This window comes from Biomphalaria glabrata, chromosome 9 (genome assembly GCF_947242115.1).
Source record: "Biomphalaria glabrata chromosome 9, xgBioGlab47.1, whole genome shotgun sequence".
Lineage (NCBI taxonomy): Eukaryota > Metazoa > Mollusca > Gastropoda > Planorbidae > Biomphalaria > Biomphalaria glabrata.
In genome coordinates, this window is record NC_074719.1 from 46,894,553 (window position 1) to 46,913,682 (window position 19,130).

At 36.1% G+C, this 19,130-nt stretch overlaps 1 protein-coding gene across 1 annotated transcript in view; it reads left to right on the forward strand.

The window, feature by feature from the left end:
* The window catches only part of LOC106052951 (calcium-binding mitochondrial carrier protein SCaMC-2-like), a 48,955-nt gene that overhangs the window by 21,918 nt on the left and 7,907 nt on the right, over window positions 1–19,130 (forward strand). The window contains exons 5-6 of the mRNA XM_056040857.1: window positions 12,045–12,203; window positions 16,628–16,780. Of these exons, the coding sequence (XP_055896832.1) occupies window positions 12,045–12,203; window positions 16,628–16,780 (312 nt within the window). The remainder of the gene's footprint in view (window positions 1–12,044; window positions 12,204–16,627; window positions 16,781–19,130) is intronic.

The following is a 19,130-nucleotide window of genomic DNA, read 5'->3' on the forward strand; positions in this document are numbered from 1 at the left end:
TATTTACTGTGTTTTTAAAGTGTCCGAGTTTCTCTTATCAAGTAAGGTATTTACTGTGTCATTGAAGTGTCCGGGCTTCTCTTATCAAGTAAAGTATTTACTGTGTCATTGAAGTGTCCGGGCTTCTCTTATCAAGTAAGGTATTTATTGTGTCATTGAGTGTCCGAGTTTCTCTTATCAAGTAAGGTATTTATTGTGTCATTGAGTGTCCGAGTTTCTCTTATCAAGTAAAGTATTTACTGTGTCATTGAAGTGTCCGGGCTTCTCTTATCAAGTAAGGTATTTATTGTGTCATTGAGTGTCCGAGTTTCTCTTATCAAGTAAAGTATTTACTGTGTCATTGAAGTGTCCGGGCTTCTCTTGAGGGATTGAACTAAACAATGTAAACGACGCTAAATTGAACTTCAAAAAAATATATATTAATAACTTATAAAAATTCTGCAACAAACGGATGGATTATAAAAATCGTTAAAAACATAGCTTAACAACCCTTTCTTTAATTGAACACCGAATGGACCTCATTCACCAATCGTAAACAAACAACATTTGGCCAAGTGGTTCCCTATCTCTTCTATACAATTTACGCAATCCATAAAGGCTGTCACGTGGTACGTAATTTTCATTGTCTTATCAATATTATCACGTGGCTAAATGTTGTTTGTTTACGATTGGTGAATGAGGTCCATTGACCGAAAAGCTAGCTATTAATAGATGGAAATCTCTTGATTGGTTTGAAAACTGAACGTGACCCTAAATTGTTAATAATGCAGAAAGAAGGGACCGAGATTCTCATTGTGTGTCTTACTTCATTTTTGTGCCACTGCTGATCTATTTATAGACTTCCCAGAAACTAAAGTCTGTCGTTGTCTTCGTGTCTGGTCTGTCGTTAAATGTGGCGGAGGCTGACACTCGGTTGGCGTCGTTTATAAAACATCAATGTGGGCTCAATAGGGGCTTTAAAAACACAACGCAGGTAGAACGGAGCTACAAGACAAACTATCCTAGTTACGTTTTCACGAATACAAGCATGCCTATTTGTTAAATATGCTTATTTGTCAAGTATGCGTATTTGTCAAGTATGCCTATTTGTCAAGTGTGCCTATTTGTCAAGTGTGCCTATTTGTCAAGTATGCCTATTTGTCAAGTATGCCTATTTGTCAAGTATGCCTATTTGTTATTAGTTTTACATTCGTATCCATCACTCCACCACCCTGTTGTTTTTTTCTGACCAGTTCCCGCACAGTCCTGACACTTTCTTAGCTGTTCATTCATCCATTTACAATGAAGGTCAACTTTTCTTCCCATACACAGCCGTGCGGTTTGCGCGCTGGACTGTCGTTCGGATTTATCGATGGTCTCGGGTTCAAACCCTGCCCGCTCCCATCCCCCCGTTGTCCTGCGGGAGATTTGGACTAGGAAGTAAACTATCTTCAACTCTAAAGGAACATCCAAAACATGTCAAACATTTTACAAACATACGTTTCGGCCCCACTAGCTATGAAAGATGTGTTGTTAACATTGTTGCACAATTTAAAAAAAAAACCTAAGGATATATTTATATATTGTTGTAAACCTGGTGGTGACACAGATGGGGGTAGTACTGTGTGTTTTCAGCCTACCCAAATCGCCACAGTCCAGCGCAGGACGAGCGGTCAACCGAGACCAGTGACAGTACACGCCAGTTCGACAACGACCTGTGTGTAAATATTACGCACGCAAGTCACGGCAAGTGATAAACTGGAATGGTCAAGAAGGTTCGAGGCCAGTAGAGACACTATATAAGAGCGAGTGTGTCAGAATCACTTCACTTCACGTGACCTCGCAATGTGACCAGACGAGGCGAAGTTAGAGACAGACGGTGTGTGAAGTCAGGCGGAGCAAGGCTTGGTTTTGGACAGTTAGTGTGATGTTGTTGCCAACTGTACAGTATTTGTAATGTATTTGAAATTAAACTGACTGATACTTTGGAGCCCTGATGAGTTGTGAAATTCGTTGTGTCGTGTGGTGCAGTTTGAAGAGAGCCTGGATAGTAGGAGAGACGTAACAATATGTTTAGCTTTGCCCTCTTCGAATAAAATCTTTGAAAAGTGTTGACCTTTATGGTTTTTTTTTTTTATTATTGACTTGTATAACGGAAAACCATACAGTAAAGTTTACTGTCATGTAAAAGAAATAAATCTTGGTCTATGCAGTTAGATTTAGATCTTGTAAGCAAAGAAAAAATACGTGTTAAGAATAGATCTACACGCCTGACTAGTTATGTCTGTGTGTATTTCCTCGCCCGACCACTCAATATACAACTAACACTATCGCGTGGTCATCTTGTCATAACCGACTACACGTAGCAGTGGCGTAGCTAGAGTATATGATGCCTGGTGCGGTACCTCATCTTGATGCCCCCCCCCCCCCCAAAAAAAAAAAAAAACTAACTAATTAATAACATTGCAAAACCTTACTTTTTTTTTCAAAATAATATGTATTCATTAATCAAATATTGTTAATTCTTTCATGACCTTTCATGACCGCAGCATTATCATAGCCTTGACCCCTGCAGTCCATTATGTCTAAGCCATCCAAACGCAATTTCTCTAGAATGATCTCAGCGATTCCAGCAGCATGCGTGTCCTTTGTGTCGTTGAAGTCAACAAAAGACTCACGAACCTGCACCCCGTCTTTCTCCATGACAACATACCGTAAAATTTGGGAAATTTGATCCAGCTTTAAGATGTCAGGTGTACTGTCAAAAATAATAGAGAAATATTTGGCTTGTTTTACTTGCTGTATGATTTGTTTTTTTAGCGTGATCCCCCAATATTGTAATAAATTCATTTTGTATTTGTGGAGACATGTATGTATTCGGTCTGGAACAAAGCTTAGTTCGAAGCACATGCTCCCTCAAGAGTGGATCGTACTTTGATAGTAATTTTACTAACTCTCCAGGTTTTCGTCTCTTGTATAATCAAATCTTGGGCCTTGTTGTCAATATTGTTCCCTACTCTCAGGCGAACTTCAAGTTTCCTCCAAGCAAGCGATGACTGAATGTTAGCTCTGCTGGTCTCATGTTTTTCTATTTTCGGGGATAACCTCCACCACTCATTTAATCCATCTTTGGATTTAAATGAAGATTTGGTACTTGATCTTGTTGAGAAAAGTGTGCAGGGGAAGCAAAATAAGGATTCAGATTCAGATAAACGTTGCCAAAACGACCTGGTCCTGTTCAGCCTAGGGATCGACATTCTTAAGGCTCTATTCGAGCTTCAACTCGGTGGGCTGCGACTCCAACGTGAAAACACGCCAAAATATCTAGGGGTAACCCTGGATAGAAAGTTGTCAATGCTCCAACAAGTCCAGGAAGTTGAAAGAAAAGCCTCGGAGAAGTTAGCGTTACTAAGAAAGCTGGCCAGCACAAAGTGGGGTGCCAAAGCTTACATGCTACGCACATTGTACTTAGGGGCAGTCAGATCACAAATTGAGTAGGCCTACAGCTCAAGTATATGCTAGTAAAACTGCCCTCGAATCACTCGACCGAGTAAAATCACAGGTACTAAGATTCATTTGTGGCACCTTTCGGACAAGCCCAACAAACGCTGCTGAAATCTTAACAAACGTGGCCCCTTTACATTTAAGGAGGGAGAGGGCGGTACTTACAGCCTATGAGCGCTATGAAAGGGGCAACTCTAGGCTACCCACCTCAATATTAGTGCGACAGTGGAGAGAGAGGAACCTCATAAAATGCGATCGTTCCTCCACATTGCGGCCAATTTGTTAAAATCATCTGGGCTCTCCACTGACAGAATCCCAATTAGAATAATTAGTACTTGCCCTCCGTGGAGGAGAAGTCGGCCCCACAAACAAGCATGTCCCTTATAGGGCAAGAGGGAGCCACCAAGAGGCGATTAACACATGCCATACTCCAAAACTTGGCATCAGCTACACTTAAGTCCTACCCATCAGGTGCCATTTTCTGTTATACCGATGGGTCGGTAATGAGGGACCCCGATAGATCTGGGTATGTGGCCCTTATAGTCTACCCAGACCGGACAGAACCAGAGATGCCGATTTCTCCGTCTGAGCTTAAAATGGTTTTGAGGCGCCAGCCAGACTAGTCAGTCTTGAGCATTGTTCATCATATTGTTTACGTTACAGTATTACAATTAATTAGTTAGTTTAAAAAAAACTCGTAGAAAACAAAGGTTAGCTTATTTTAAAATATTGACATTACAATAGAATTATTTCCAAAATTAAACTATAAAGAATCATAAAAAAATGAATAAACTAAGACAATTGTTTAGAGCTAGGGTTTAGAAATATATTTGTAAACTCAATATCTAGATTAAACCAATGGACTAAACAATGAAGTAAAAAAAGGTTGGCCTATCTTCTTCTTCTTCTTTATATTACAGAGCATTGATCAGTGTAGTAACAACATGTACCGTGTGTCCGAAATAAATCTAGTAAATTAGATTCAAACTGTTCTATAGCTTACATTGTATGGAAGAAATAGTCAAGGAGATGAAACAAAATAGCGACATGACTATTTTATAAATCGTTAGTTCATGTTTAAAATACAGTACTTTAAGTTTGCTCGTGTCCATACAATTAGTCGTTTTTACTGAAACGCTCAGGGAAATAAGAAATTAATACACGCTGGGGGAATTTTGGTGCCCCTCTCCACTTGGTGCCCTGTGCGGCCCGCACCACCCGCACATTGGTAGCTACGCTACTGACACGTAGCCTACTAAAGTTCTAGGCTAGCCTTACACTGACCAGTTTGTTAGAATCAGTCGGACACGATTTATTTACTTTTAGGGAGAGGGAGGGGTGACGATGAAAATGTGACTTTTTTTTTTTCTCAAATTGATTATCCTAATGCTTTTAGCTCTATATATTACTGTACCATTGACTATCATAGCTAAGGACTAGACCGTTACTAAGCCTAACAGCCACTGTAAGAATATAGCAATGCGATTGATGAGATCTAGATTCGCTTTCAGTATTATTATTAGCCCAAAAACAAAATTTCAAAGAACCTTTATTTACATATCCAGATTTTAGTGTCTAATTTATTAAATATAAATGTTTCCAAGCATTTAAATATAAAAAAAAAGGTAAAATGTTTACTATTACAACTTTTTAACACAGAATTTAAATATGTCAAAAACTCAGATTTGAAAAACCATCGAACTTTCCCTTTAAATAATTCACTATTTAAGTTTTTTTCTGCGTCTATCTTCGGCAAAGGCTTTTTTTTTTTTAGACATCAATTGTGTATCCTGTGGCCGTCGTGAGAGCTCTCCAACTGTCTCTTTCAAAGGCAATCTGCGGTCAGCTACTTTCCCATATGCCACTGAGTGCAAAATAGCCCCTGGGGATATCTTTATAGCGCTTTCTAGGGGCACCCTAATATGCCCTCGGAGGACAACGGCTTTGTCTGCATAACATGTGGCAAAATATCCAGGTCGCAACTGGGTTTGCGTAGTCATTTAAAACACTGCACTTATCCTTAATCTTCGGAAAAGAAGACATTAGCATTATTTCGATATATCACTGGGACATAAGAAAAACGTGCCATGTCGTAGGTGGTCCTGGCGACCAATCTATCATACAACACACAATCCTGTCTAAATCGTATTCACATGACTTATGGTAGCATTCTTAGTAAACTAAAAGTACATTCGTCCTACCAATCAGTATAAACGGAATTTTTTTAAACATTAAAAGCATGCTTTTTGTAATTAACAAGTAGCCATTGCAATTATTTTCAGCACGATGGCTGCCTGGTCGTGCGGTTTGCACGCTGGACTGTCGTTCAGATTTATCGATGGTCCCGGGTTCAAAACCCTGCACGCTCCCATCCCCCGTCGTCCTGCGGGAGGTTTGGACTAGGAAGTAATTATCTTCAACTCTGATTGAACATCCGAAACATGTAAAACAAACAAACAAACGATGTAGACACTATTGAATCATATTTTTATATCTTTTTTTTTTTTTTCGATTTTAGGCGTTACTTCAAAAGAGAAGATAATTACGTACTGCGCATTTCATGTGTCAATCTAGTCTTGCTTGTTGATCGGTGACTTAAACTGCTCTAGAGAGAAACACAGCTCTTAAAACAAACTGTCACGAACATTTTCGCCACGTTATCAAAGTGGTTTATATGTTTGCTTACAATATACTTATTTGATTTTCAAAATAAAAAAAGATAAATTTTTTTTTAGACAGAAGCAAAAATTTTTGCCTTTGCACTTATATCAAGCATGGGGTATCTAGGAGGGGTAGCACCTCTAGTGGACAGGCAGTCGTGCCTTCTTTTTGAGGGTAGCCTGGCTCACTCTTGGTCACCACTCGGTACCCAACTCTCACCTGTGGCTCCCAGAAGCTGTAGCATGCGCAGCGGCCACACCCCGGAAACGGCTTTGACTGGCCGGCTAAACCAGGTAGAGGGTATCTGACGTGTCCATGGCACTCAGTACACTGAGGTTATGTCAAACCTAGCATGTGTAGTCTGGACTTGGCGGCCTGTGCGTAACGTCACAAAACTTGACTAATCGGACAGAAAGGCAAGTACCAGCACAGTGCTGTGGAGCACTCAAGAGCAGGACAAGACACACAGAAAGTCTCTGGTCATCCACTGCACCCAAACTTGTCCTCGGACTTCTTGACCAAATCTTGCTTCTGGAAAAGGACGGGCTTTAGGGCGAGAGAGTGAGGTCGACGTGTTGCGCGAATCCTCCTCACTTTAATCCAAATTCCAGCGCAAGTCACACTTGTCATCAAGCACTCTAAAAGCATTGGAGAATTGGGATTTTAGATGGACGGACAGAATGACAGACAGCTCACAAAATACAATTTAAAAAAACAGATGTCGCTACAAGTGTGTACACTGTCCAAACATTACGTTGCTTTCTATATAGCCTATAATAGTTCAAAGATCACTAGTTGATATTGTTTATATAAACGGATGAACTTTGGACTGTTCCAATTATTACACGTTTTGATAAGCTAGCCGTGTATGTCTGTCTGTTTAACTTGTTTTTCTTCGATAATAATTAATAAATATGTTTGTTCCATATAGCCAGGGCCGGATTTTGACTTTTAAAAGGCCGTAAGCTATTTGAGACAAGGGCGCCCCTTTAGATGTCAATAAGATATCATATGTCAGTAGCCTATTAAATGTAAGAAATATGGGGTTGTAATTGATTTTAAATATTGTATCTCATGTTTTATCCATTAAACCTATTTTTGTTAAGCTGGCATTAATTTCAATACGTTTTGTCAAGTTTTTTTTTATTTTGTTTTTTAGATTTACAAGTTGTCGTGATGCAAATGTAGTGTTATATTGATTTAAGGATTTAGATAATGTTTTTTTTTCTTTGTGTTTTTAAATACGATTGCAGACAAAATATTACATACAAAACCAACCAAAAAAGGAATTTTGAAAACATTGCAAAAAAAAGTGTAATGTGCAATGGTTTAACATATTTTGTCTTGTATAAATAATGATAAATAAAAAAATAGGCCTAATAATACAAAAACAACCAAATTATAAAGGAATCGCGCTGTGACTGTAAATACTAAATTAAAGGTAAAAAAAAAATTGATACTAAAAAAATACATTCGTTTTATGTTTGAAAGAATATTGTTTTCTCTGGAATGTAAAGCTAAATAAATATTGATACTAAGTTGATTACGTCGCTATTCCACTAGATTCGAGATCTATAAAGGCTACGGTGCCCTGTCAATCGTGTCGGTGTGTAATAGAATTGTGTAGGTTAGGCTTAGAGAAAATGAATGTGACCTACTTTCACCAAGTGGAATCTTTTGCACACAGAAATCATTTTTCCTAACCTGCCGATTCGCTTACTCAACTGGTCACGTTCTTTTATGCCTATGAATCCTGAAAGTAAGAGCAAAATAATTTTAACATTGATATTAATGGTAAGTTACGATGTTGTTATTTATATGGCTGAGAAGTAACTGGCGAAGTTTTGAGTAGAAAAATGTAGTGGCAGACAAGGACAATGCGGACATCTTTCGTTTCTTATGACCACATAAGCAGCGGAAGTTTCGCCTGCTCAGTCCCTCAGTGATGGGCCTTTGGGCTTTGGACTTGAACTTGAAGTTGATCAATTTCTAATTTTCTTGATTATTTAATCATTAATCTATACTAAATAGACTATACATATAAATCTAATCTATATCTAGTCTATCTATAACCCCCGGTTAGATTATTTTATTTCTAGATCACTAGATTCTAGACACTCTAGGCTAGCCTAGTCCTAGATCTAGAATTCTAGATCTAGAATCTAGATACAGTAACTTACGTTTATCGAACACGTTAAGCTAATTCGCAGACATTTTTATGTTTGAATTTGTGTATCTCCGTAAAAATTAGACCTAGAAAAAAACTGATTGTATCTATGAACTCCTCGTCCTTTTTTCTATAAAAATAGATTGGATTTAATGTATCACTAGGCTTAGTTAAAATTAAATACGAAGTCAAAGAGGTGTAGGGTAAGTATCGACAAGCGTACTTTTCCTCGAGCAGATTTTTCCCCAGTTAGTAAGCTTGATCGGGTTGTTGGAAGGTTCGAGCAGATCAAAGAAAATATATCTAAAAACATGTTTTAATATTTAATTTTCACTATAAAATCATTTTCTTTTTACTCCAGCGCAAGAACACCATCCATTGCACCATTTCCCACCCTCCACAACTTCAAATAGTCTCTTTAAGCTTATGAGCAATCAGACTTAACAATAGCCCTAATCCCATTACCCATTTCCTTCACTACCGGGTAGTAAAAAAGAATAATTCCACACCTCCTGAGTTTGACCTCACCATGAACTTAATCTTTACAAGGAAAAGGAAATAGTATGTGTCGGAAGTGAAGAAAAAAGGTGCATGCGGAGTAGCAATATAGTAGTAATTTGGTAAACATTCAAATAAAAAAGTTATAGCAATAAAAAGTGAACTGTTCGAACCTCTTGTCAAATCGGGACTGCTCAAACTTCGTACTTTACTCTAGATTCTAGATCTAGAATTACTAAGAATACTCTTCTCTACTAGACTAGATCTAGAATAACTACTCTTAGTCTAACTCTAACTCTAGACTTTGACTATCTATTCTAGGTCTAGGCTAGTTGAGATCTAGACTCTAGGACTCTAGACTTGCTAGACTATCTAAATTCTACTAGATCTAGAGTCTAGGACTCTAGAAGTCTAGAATGAGAATCAGATTCAGATTGTCTAGATTACTAGATCTAGCCATATTCTAGCCCTAGAATGCCCTAGATTCTAGATGAGGTCTAGAATCAGATTTTATCAGATTTACTGACAATTCTAGAGTACATGATCTAGTGACTAGTGAGGAATCTAGATGTAGATGTTACTTTTTGTTAGATTATAATAGATCTTGTCAATATAGAAAAATTCTAGATCTAGGATATAGAGTTCTAGACTCTAGATATATGATATAGATCTAGTAACTAGTATCATATAGATCTATATTGACAAATCTATAACTCTATACTTAATATAATACTAGATCTAGAATCTACTAGTCTAGATTATCATTAGTCCCATTAGAATTCATTAGATCTAGATCTAGAATTCTAGATCTATGTGATTATGATTATCTGTAACCAGTTAAACCAGTTTATCATTTAATAATGCCAATAATGATTTGATGATAATGATTAGAATTTTATGAATTTACTGTTTAAAGTGTTTAGATCTAAACTCTTGATTTAAGATCTATCAGTATAATATGAAGACTAGATAATAATAGGTCTAACGAGATCTAGATCGGTAGATCTATATCATACATAATATAATAGTACATTTAAGAAGATCTTTAGTGATTCTATAGACAATATATCTAGTTCTAGAAGATCTAAATTTATATCTAGTCTAATATAGATTATTATAGATCTAGTCTAATAATTTAATATAATTAATGTATAGTTGACTAATAAATTATTGTAGACTAACCTAGAGTAGACTTTCTATCGATGATCTAGATGTCTGGGGTTAGGGTTAAAAATGTCTGAAATCTAGATGGAGTATAAGTCAAAATAAGATCACTAATTCTATGTTCAATAAATAGTCAATATTACAATATATTATAGTCAATTACAATTGCAGGTCCTTGTGGGGTCCAAACTCTGTAGTAACTCTTGTCTCTAATCTCTTCGTTTGAGATGCTACAGAAGGATCTAGGTATCAAATTTAAAGACCACATCACAATTCCATTGCTAGGATCATCCTCTAGAGTCTATGCCAGAATAAAATAACCCTGACCAATTATTTGTTCTTATCATGTTATATTGATAACTAGATCCCGAACTCTATGCTGAAAGTTTATCAATTGATCCTGGAATTTTAAGACTAGAGTCCATACTATCTGCTCAAAATTCTTTACAATTTTATTATTAGAATTACTTTATTACTAATTATCATTACATAGGTTTAGTAGGTGGTTCAACTTCAAGACATGAAAATTATATGCTCAGTGTGATTGAGCTCGATTGCAGAAATGTTTATGGCAGTTCAACTTTTTTTTTTACTTGATAGTCTTTAAGATTTCAACCAAGCTGCACTAGCAATTTTTATATCTCTTTGAACAATCATTGATAAAAAATGCTTTGAAATCTTTTTAATATATCCCTATATAGATAGAGACCATATACACGCCACAATCACATAGACCTACAACAGAAAAGAAAAGACTTGTTCCATTGTGTACCTCACCCATATACACAAAATTAATGTACACATTTTTATATTTTTTACAATTTTATTTAGTTGTTGTTTTTTTAAGCTTAACACTTATACTGTATTTTTTTTTAACTTGCGTTTCTTCTATTTTATTTATTTGTTGTTTTTTTTTATCAATTTCAGCTGTTGGATTTCTACTTTTCCAGTCTATCCAATCATTTAAACTTTGTCTATACTTTCAACTAGAACAGGTTGCTTCTACTTTTGGCTAAAATTTGAAAGGAAGCCGCCACAGTTATGTGCTGTGTTACATGCAGCCTTCTGTTTGTTCATTTGTGACAATGTGCTTATTTCGAAAGCATTTGCTTCATACATTTGTGGAAAAACTAAGGACCAATTCTTATATTATACCTGAACTGATGAGAATCACTTCTCCAAGTGTTATATTGTTACAAGTTCAACCAAGGTAGCCAATTCTAGTCATTCCATTGTCAAACATCAACCTCCACCCAAAGAACATTAGTCTTTCAAACTAAAAAAAATCATACGGTTTTATCAAAATCCTCCATTTATTTATTTTTTGGAATGCCAGAGGATTAACCTTAAAACACTTTTTTTTGTGTAAGCAAGATCATCTTGTGTAAATAATAAATCTGTACAGAAGAAATCCCTTGCTGTTGTGAAGAAAAAAAAAGTCATCTTGTTGTGTCCATGTTTCAACTGCTCAACTGGATAGAGCACAAAGACTTTGCTAGATGACAGTCTCATTAGGATTATTTAACTTCTAGTGTTGGCTATATTCCACCATTCCTTGTGTATATAAACAGAAAACTTTTTAAACAAGATTTGTGTCTATAGTTACATTAAGCAACCTTCGCAAAAAGTGAGCTCAATCATTTTTGTCAAAGTCGGAGAGAGTTGTTTTGCAGACTATTCTTGGTTGGTAGATGTCTGACCGATTATCTGAGCAAGCAGTGAAAAGCTTGTACCAGCTGAATCTAGTTTTACTTAGCCTGATGAGAGGGAGCACGTTTCAAATGTTTGTTGATCTAGACATTAGCCAGATGGATGACACTGGACAGGAGTTACCCAAACAGAAACATTATTACAAGTATTTTGGGTTAATTTCTGAAGAGGTACACCTACAGTCTTATTTGTTCTTGTTTTTTAATGTGTTAATGTTTGTATGGAAGCTGTGACTGTATGATCCTGTGTCTTTAGAATTAACATACATTTAATGAAATATTTTTGTGCTTAGATTTTAAAATTTTATTTGCTGTAATCCACAAAGTATAAAAATGGTTGTATTATCACATTCATTTCTCAGATTATTGACATTGGTGAAAATGGTCTCGTACCAGATGATTTCACTGAAACCGAGCTCAAAACTGGCATGTGGTGGCGCCACCTTGTTGCAGGTGGTGCTGCTGGTGCTGTCTCTAGAACAGCCACAGCTCCACTGGACAGACTAAAAGTTTTGTTACAGGTAAACCATATAATACAATAGTTGTAATTCCTAATGATTTTTTCTTTTACATCAACTCAAAATCTCTTAAAGAACACATCCTGTTGGCCCATTTGCAGAAATTCATTTTTTTAGTCTTCTGAACTTTGACAATATTAATATTTTAAAGAATTTTTAAGTTTGATTTATATTTGTTTAATCAAAGTAAGTTATGGTCTTTCTCTACCCATTTATTATATATAGCTTTATAACCTACATTAATATTATCCTGCTGAATTAAACTATTTTTGATCATGAGGTAATTGTTTGGGGTTGTCCTAGAGGGAAAATGGATGATTGTGTCTTAACAAGATGATTTCAGATGATAGATCGCAAGACATCATGATACACTAGGAAATTTTATTGTACAAAATATGATGAACTTAATCTTTTCCCTTTAAAATCCTGATTGCTGTCCAACTTTTTGAATGAATATATGTTTGGTAAGTTATTTTCAACCAATGCAACGCTTGTCTTTAGCATCTTTAAAGCAGCAAAAAAGCAAGTGCCCAGAGTCCCAATACAAACCTTTTTGGACATTGTTAGCTAAACTAGTTAAAGAAATATGGCCTGAAAGACCAAGGTGTTAAACCTCACTGGAGAAAATAAGATTATCTACAACAAATTGACTGGGTGCAAACTTAAAAGAGAGAAAAAAAAGTGGGTCACGGTATGTGAGAAACAAGATTTAATAATCCTGCAAAGGCTAGCTGGATACAAACAAAACTGAACCCCGCAGTACATAAAAATATCATTAGAGTAATAACAAACTTTAAAAAGGACAGAACTCTTCAATAAATACATTTCAATAATAATCTAGATGAAAAGTATACATTAAATTATGATACATTGACTACTATATGAAATTTGACATTCTGAATTATTCAGTGTGCATTGAAACTAGGGGTGCACCGGATAGTCCCTCCGGCTTCTGCCGAATATCCGGCATTTTTTACTATCCGGTGCTATTCGGCTCCGGTCGGATATCACTACCGGATAGTAAACCGGATAGTAAAAAATACACCTATTTAATATGCATAAAGTGGACCTCGTTCCATTACTGTCTGTTATAGAATGTATTAATGCTTATATGAAAACAAAATAATGTGCTTAAAAATAGAGCCATTATGAATATGCACCAAACTTTGTTTATTATAAAGACAAGGCGTGTTAATAACTTAATATAAATAGAGATGAAACTTTACATCATAAATGCGCTTTACATACAGAGCAGCAATGGCTGGCACTTTTTTCAATTTGTCTTGACCTTTGAGTAAGTTAGTTAACATGTTAAAATGCTACATTCCTTGACTACGTCATGCTGACCAGACGTCTGTCTAGCTGTGCGGGTATATCTCCAGAGGTAGAGATGAACAACTCCCTTCCCCTTTTATTTGTTTAGCCCATCACATTGAGTTCATTGATTGACAGGTGACCCCAAGTCAGATACGATGGACGTAGGTTTAATGTCAGCGTATTGACACTCTCTAGTGGTCACACCTTTCGAGGGAACTGAGTTTGTTTACTTAGTAGTTAATCTTTATTAGGGGGGGCTGGACTACAAGAGCCACACCTCTAATGTAACCAGGTATATTTCTAGATGAACAACTCCCTTCCCCTTTTATTTGTTTAGCCCATCACATTGAGTTCATTGATTGACAGGTGACCCCAAGTCAGATACGATGGACGTAAGCACTCTCTAGAGGTCACACGAGGGAACTAGATTTGTTATTGGGGGGGGGGGGTGGACTAGACTTTACATTATAAATTCGTATTACAGACGTAGCAGCGATGTCTGGCACATTTTAAAAGCTTGTCTTGACCTTTGAGTGGTCTTGTAAACATGTAATATTCCTTAACTACGTCACGCTGATAATCTGTCTAGATGTGCGAGTATATCTCCAGAGGTAGAGATGAGCACCCCCACCTCCTTTTGTTTGTTTAGTCCATAACATTGAGTTCACGGATAGGCAGCTGACCACATTAAGCCAGATGTCAACGTGTTGACACTTTCTAGAGGTCACATCTTATGAGGGAACTGAGTTTGTTTACTTGGAGTAGAATTTTTATTAGGGGCGGGACTACAAGCCAAATCTCTATAAGGTTAATCTGGTATGAGTTTGTTTATTATGAGATAGGTTGTCAATCAAGGGTCTGGTCCACAAACCAAATTGTTAAGACATATTGACACTATCTAGAGCTCACTAGATGATGACACTAAGTTTGTTTACTTGGAGAGAAATGTCAATTAGGGCGCTGAACTACAGGACACATCCCTACATGTATTTTGTTACACAAGCCACGGGTATAAAAGTGGCTTGCAAGGGCATTTAGTAAATTAAATAGTAATAATAATGGCTGATAAAAAGTCATCACTTATATGGCGTTAATGTCAAAACAATGGACTACTCTAAAGCAGTTTGCAATGCTTGTAAAATAGTAATGTCACGTGGTAAACCAGGCAAACCTAAAGACTTCTCAACCACCACTATGATTAGTCATCTACGCTCGAAACACCCAGACTTATTCAACGAAATGACTGCATTGAAATCAGCATCAGATAATATCACTGCCTGTGCCAGTACGTCTACGAGCTCCAGTGATTCGTCAAGCCTCACACACAAGCAGCAACCAGGGATTAAAGAGGTCTTAGACAAAGCTAAATTGTGGGATATTAATAGTGATAATGCTAAACGCATTCACTTGGCCATAGCAAAGATGATTGCAACTGACATGGAACCTTACCAAGTAGTTGAGAAGCCTGGATTTATTGGACTTTTAAAAGTACTGGAGAAAAGATACACTGTGCCTAGTCGCAAATATTTTACAGAACGTGTTATTCCAGATATCTACGACAATATTTCCTCAAAGCTTCGTGAAATGCTATCTGATGCTAAAAGCATCGCTTTCTCAACGGTCACTTGGACAGCTGATAATACCACCGAATCATATTTTGGTTTAACTGCCCATTGGTTGAATGAGTCATTTGACCGAAGCAGCTATGTTTTGCATTGTACAAAATTTAATGGCCAGCATACGGCTGCAAATTTGCTGTACTTAAGATATTTACTAAGCCATTATCTGTATTAGATACAAACCAGAAGCGGTTTGTGGCCTTTAAAACACGAGCCTAATGACAAGTTGATGGTGTCAAATACATGAACACAAACATCTACCCGCTATACAACTTAGATTGTACTTAAGAAAGATTTACGCTATAAAACCAAGAGTGAACTTTACCTTTGAAAGATTTACATTAGTTACATATATGTTTATATATTCTGCATGAGTTATCCCACATTCTACTTTACAATACATACGCACACACCATCTCATGTTACAAAGATTAGTTTATGATAAGCATATCTGTAAAAAAAAATGCTGTTCATTTTAATTTATCAATCAGTGATAGAGTTTAAAGTAAGAAAGTAAATAACAAAATAATATGAATATAGGTATGTTATATAGAAGATTTGCAAAAACTTCAGTAAAACGAGCTGTTTGAGTCATGTAGGTATCCGGCTCCGGCCGAATATCTAATTGTACTATCCGGTTATATCCGGCTCCGGCCGGATATCAAAAAGTACTATCCGGTGCACCCCTAATTGAAACACTATCATTATGATACATTTCTTTTGATTCAAACAGTATTTGTGTACAGTTGGCATATGATATCAAAAGTCTTTTAGGCAATAAAATTTAAGATATGAAAATTTGGATGTATCTAGTTTTAGACCAAGCATTTATTACAGTCTGGAATTTATTTTTTTTTTATAAATTTTATAATCTAACAATCTTTAGTTTTAAAACTTTTCTTTCACCCCCCCCCCCTCCCTCTTTCCCTCAATACTTATAAGAATGTGTTCTAGTTTCTGAATTATAACGGCAGTGAGCTCAAAGCGGAAGACAATCTAGTCTAACGTTAATATTAAAAACTGAAATAGTTTTTTCAAAAATAATATGTACCTTGAATACTTATATATAAAATCTAATGTAAGCAATAGTTTGTCGCTTCAGTATGTCCTTAACATTTGGCATGACTTCTTGCTTAATTGGAAAGTATTTATTATTTAAAAAGATTTAAAATAGTTTATGTTCACAGAAATGTTGGGGGGGGGGGGAGCTGAGGATTAATATTTAAAAAAAAAATCTTATCCTGATGTCAACTATCAAGTTCAATCTACTCAACTATCAATCTCAATCTACCAAATTTGTGAATGTTTGGACTTGTATGATTATTATAGTATATGCCCTTTACATTATCTGCCCTATAGACCACAAGGTCTGAGAGGGGAACTTTACTTTTTACTTTTAGTATATGCCCTTAATAATTTGTATCAACACTTAATTTATCCAACTATGAAATAATGGTTTATTTTTTTTTTATTCTTCAAATTTGTCTCCAGGTTCACGGTTCAAGTAAAAACAATTTAACCATTAGATCTGGCTTCAAACAGATGCTGGAAGAAGGTGGTATCCAATCTTTGTGGAGAGGAAATGGCATCAATGTGATCAAAATAGCTCCAGAGTCTGCCATCAAGTTCATGGCCTATGAACAGGTCAGCATGTGTTGAGTTGGAAAATACCAATGACTGAGAAACATGGCTATACCATAGACACAAAACAAATTAAAATAAGGTTAGGGCATGTATGTCAAAAGACTAAAGTTGCTGCATTCAGGTAGCTTGTGTTTCAGACTCTAGCCCCCTTGATAGGAAGCCAAGTGGTTAAAGCCTGTTGGCCACACATGCCACTTGACGAAATGTCTCCCCTATTCTTGGACACTACTGTGGTAGCATGTTTGGTTCTTCAAGCAGTGCCTTAACTGCTTATCATGAAGTCCCCTTGCTTTGATGACTCCTGGCCGAGTGAAATTTTAAAAAATAAAATTGAGCTGTAAAAAGATTTTTGTAAACAAAGGCAATAAAAAGGTTAGCAAAATAACACAAAATGTTTTATAATGTCAACTGGTATAATAAAGTTTTTAATCTAAGGCTCAAATAAAATTTCAAAACTATAGAATTCTACTATACAGAGTTTTAGCGGCCTGGAAAGCTCCTGGAATTAAAAAAAAAGTTCTGGAAATCTCCTGGAATTTTAAAACATTTCCTGAATGTCTTGGAATTTTGCCAATAGAAAAGAAAAAAATTTGGCACCTTTTCAGCGAATGGGTCGCCACAGCAAAAAAAAAAAAATCAAAATTGGTGTTTCCTGGTTAGCGCAGAATATGTTTACTGCTCCTTGACAATAGATCAATCTAATTTATTTATAGATTAGTACCGTTATCAGATCGATTTTTAAATGAACACATTGATTTTCAACCAAATTGGATCGACATTATAATTTTTTAGGCTTAATCTTTCCTTGTTTTATTTTGTTCCTTCATATTTTCATCGCACATTTTCAGATTAAATTACTTCTGTGCACTGGGAATTTAATAGATAGATCTAGTCTAGTGACCTAGATCTGTGTCCTAATTCTAGATCTATATAGAGAGTCTGTATGTAATCTCTTGATCTAGTAATCTAGTCTAGATCTACGTTTCTTATTGTGTGTGGCACTGTGTTCAAAGCTAGATCTAGAATCTAGTTTCATACATGAATCATAGATCTTATCTAGTTAAGATTTTATTGTTCGATCATTTGATTGTTCTTGAATACTAGATTTAGATCTATATACAACCCTAGTTTGTATTAAAATGCCTTAAAAGGAGACATTGTAAACATCACTTAAGCTTAAGGCATTCAAGTTTAATGCACAGTGGCTTGCAAAAAGATTATCTAGATCTATCTAGATTTCTAGATCTACAAATCTTGTCTCAGAAATCGTTAGTCAGTGCCACTGAAGCTTTTTGTTGTCATTATATAAAAAAACAAAATATCATTTCAAACATAGGGGAAGCAGCACTTGAATGGTATCTGAAATCTGATAAGCACAAGTGAGACTCTGTTAAATCAGATGGCTGCCGTATTGGTCAAAAAGGTTGCCACCGCCAAAGTAACTCTCACTTGTCCTACACCCACAGCTAAGCCAGTAAGCCAACAAATTCATACAGTCTTTAATTACTGCTAAGAAGGCAATCAGCACAGTCTTTTGAGCACCTCAAAGGCTGCCAAAATTGAAAGCTTCATCTCAATCGCAAAGGTTTTGCAACCTTTTCTAACAAAAAAATATCAATCAGATGTGCTATTGTCGGTTGCCCTTTAATGCTTTATGGCCCAAGACCTCTTTAGCATGCTTCAGTCATTGTAGCCAAGATTTATGACACCAGCTGTTTTCAAAGAATGTACTTCTGTTACAGCACTGCTTAGTGTAGATTTGACAGACACAAAAAAGCTTCTACATTAAAACTAAAGCCAGTGCTAGGGATGTTTTAAATTTCTATTCTAGATGGAAAGCAGAAAGTTTCTGCTGACAACAGTTCTCAAATTTGCTGAAAAATCTCCATTGAAGAATGTTATTGTCCCGAGTTTAAAATGGCAAAAGCCCAAATACCCTTTGCAAGATTTTGATAGCTCTTTAAATGATTTTTATATACCACTTTGAGCATTTTGGTTCTGCTTAGCCATATCAGCACAGATGACTGTGATAGCATTAAATCTGAATTTACACAATGGCACATTTCCATTTTAACCACAAGTTCTGCTGCCTCCCAGTTCTTCAGTATCACCTCTGATAGACTGAATACTTTCATTAGCAAACTTGTGAACAATGAATTTTGTAAACTCTGGACAGTGGTGACAGGAATGTTTACCATGAATATGGTAATTTAATTTAATTATAAACCTAAATTACACCAACTTGTGACTATTGTTAGATAATATTTTGGCGTGAAATTTATGACCTGGGATTTAAAGTTTTCTCCTGGAATTTCATATAGACTTATATATAGACTTATAGGTGCAGAAA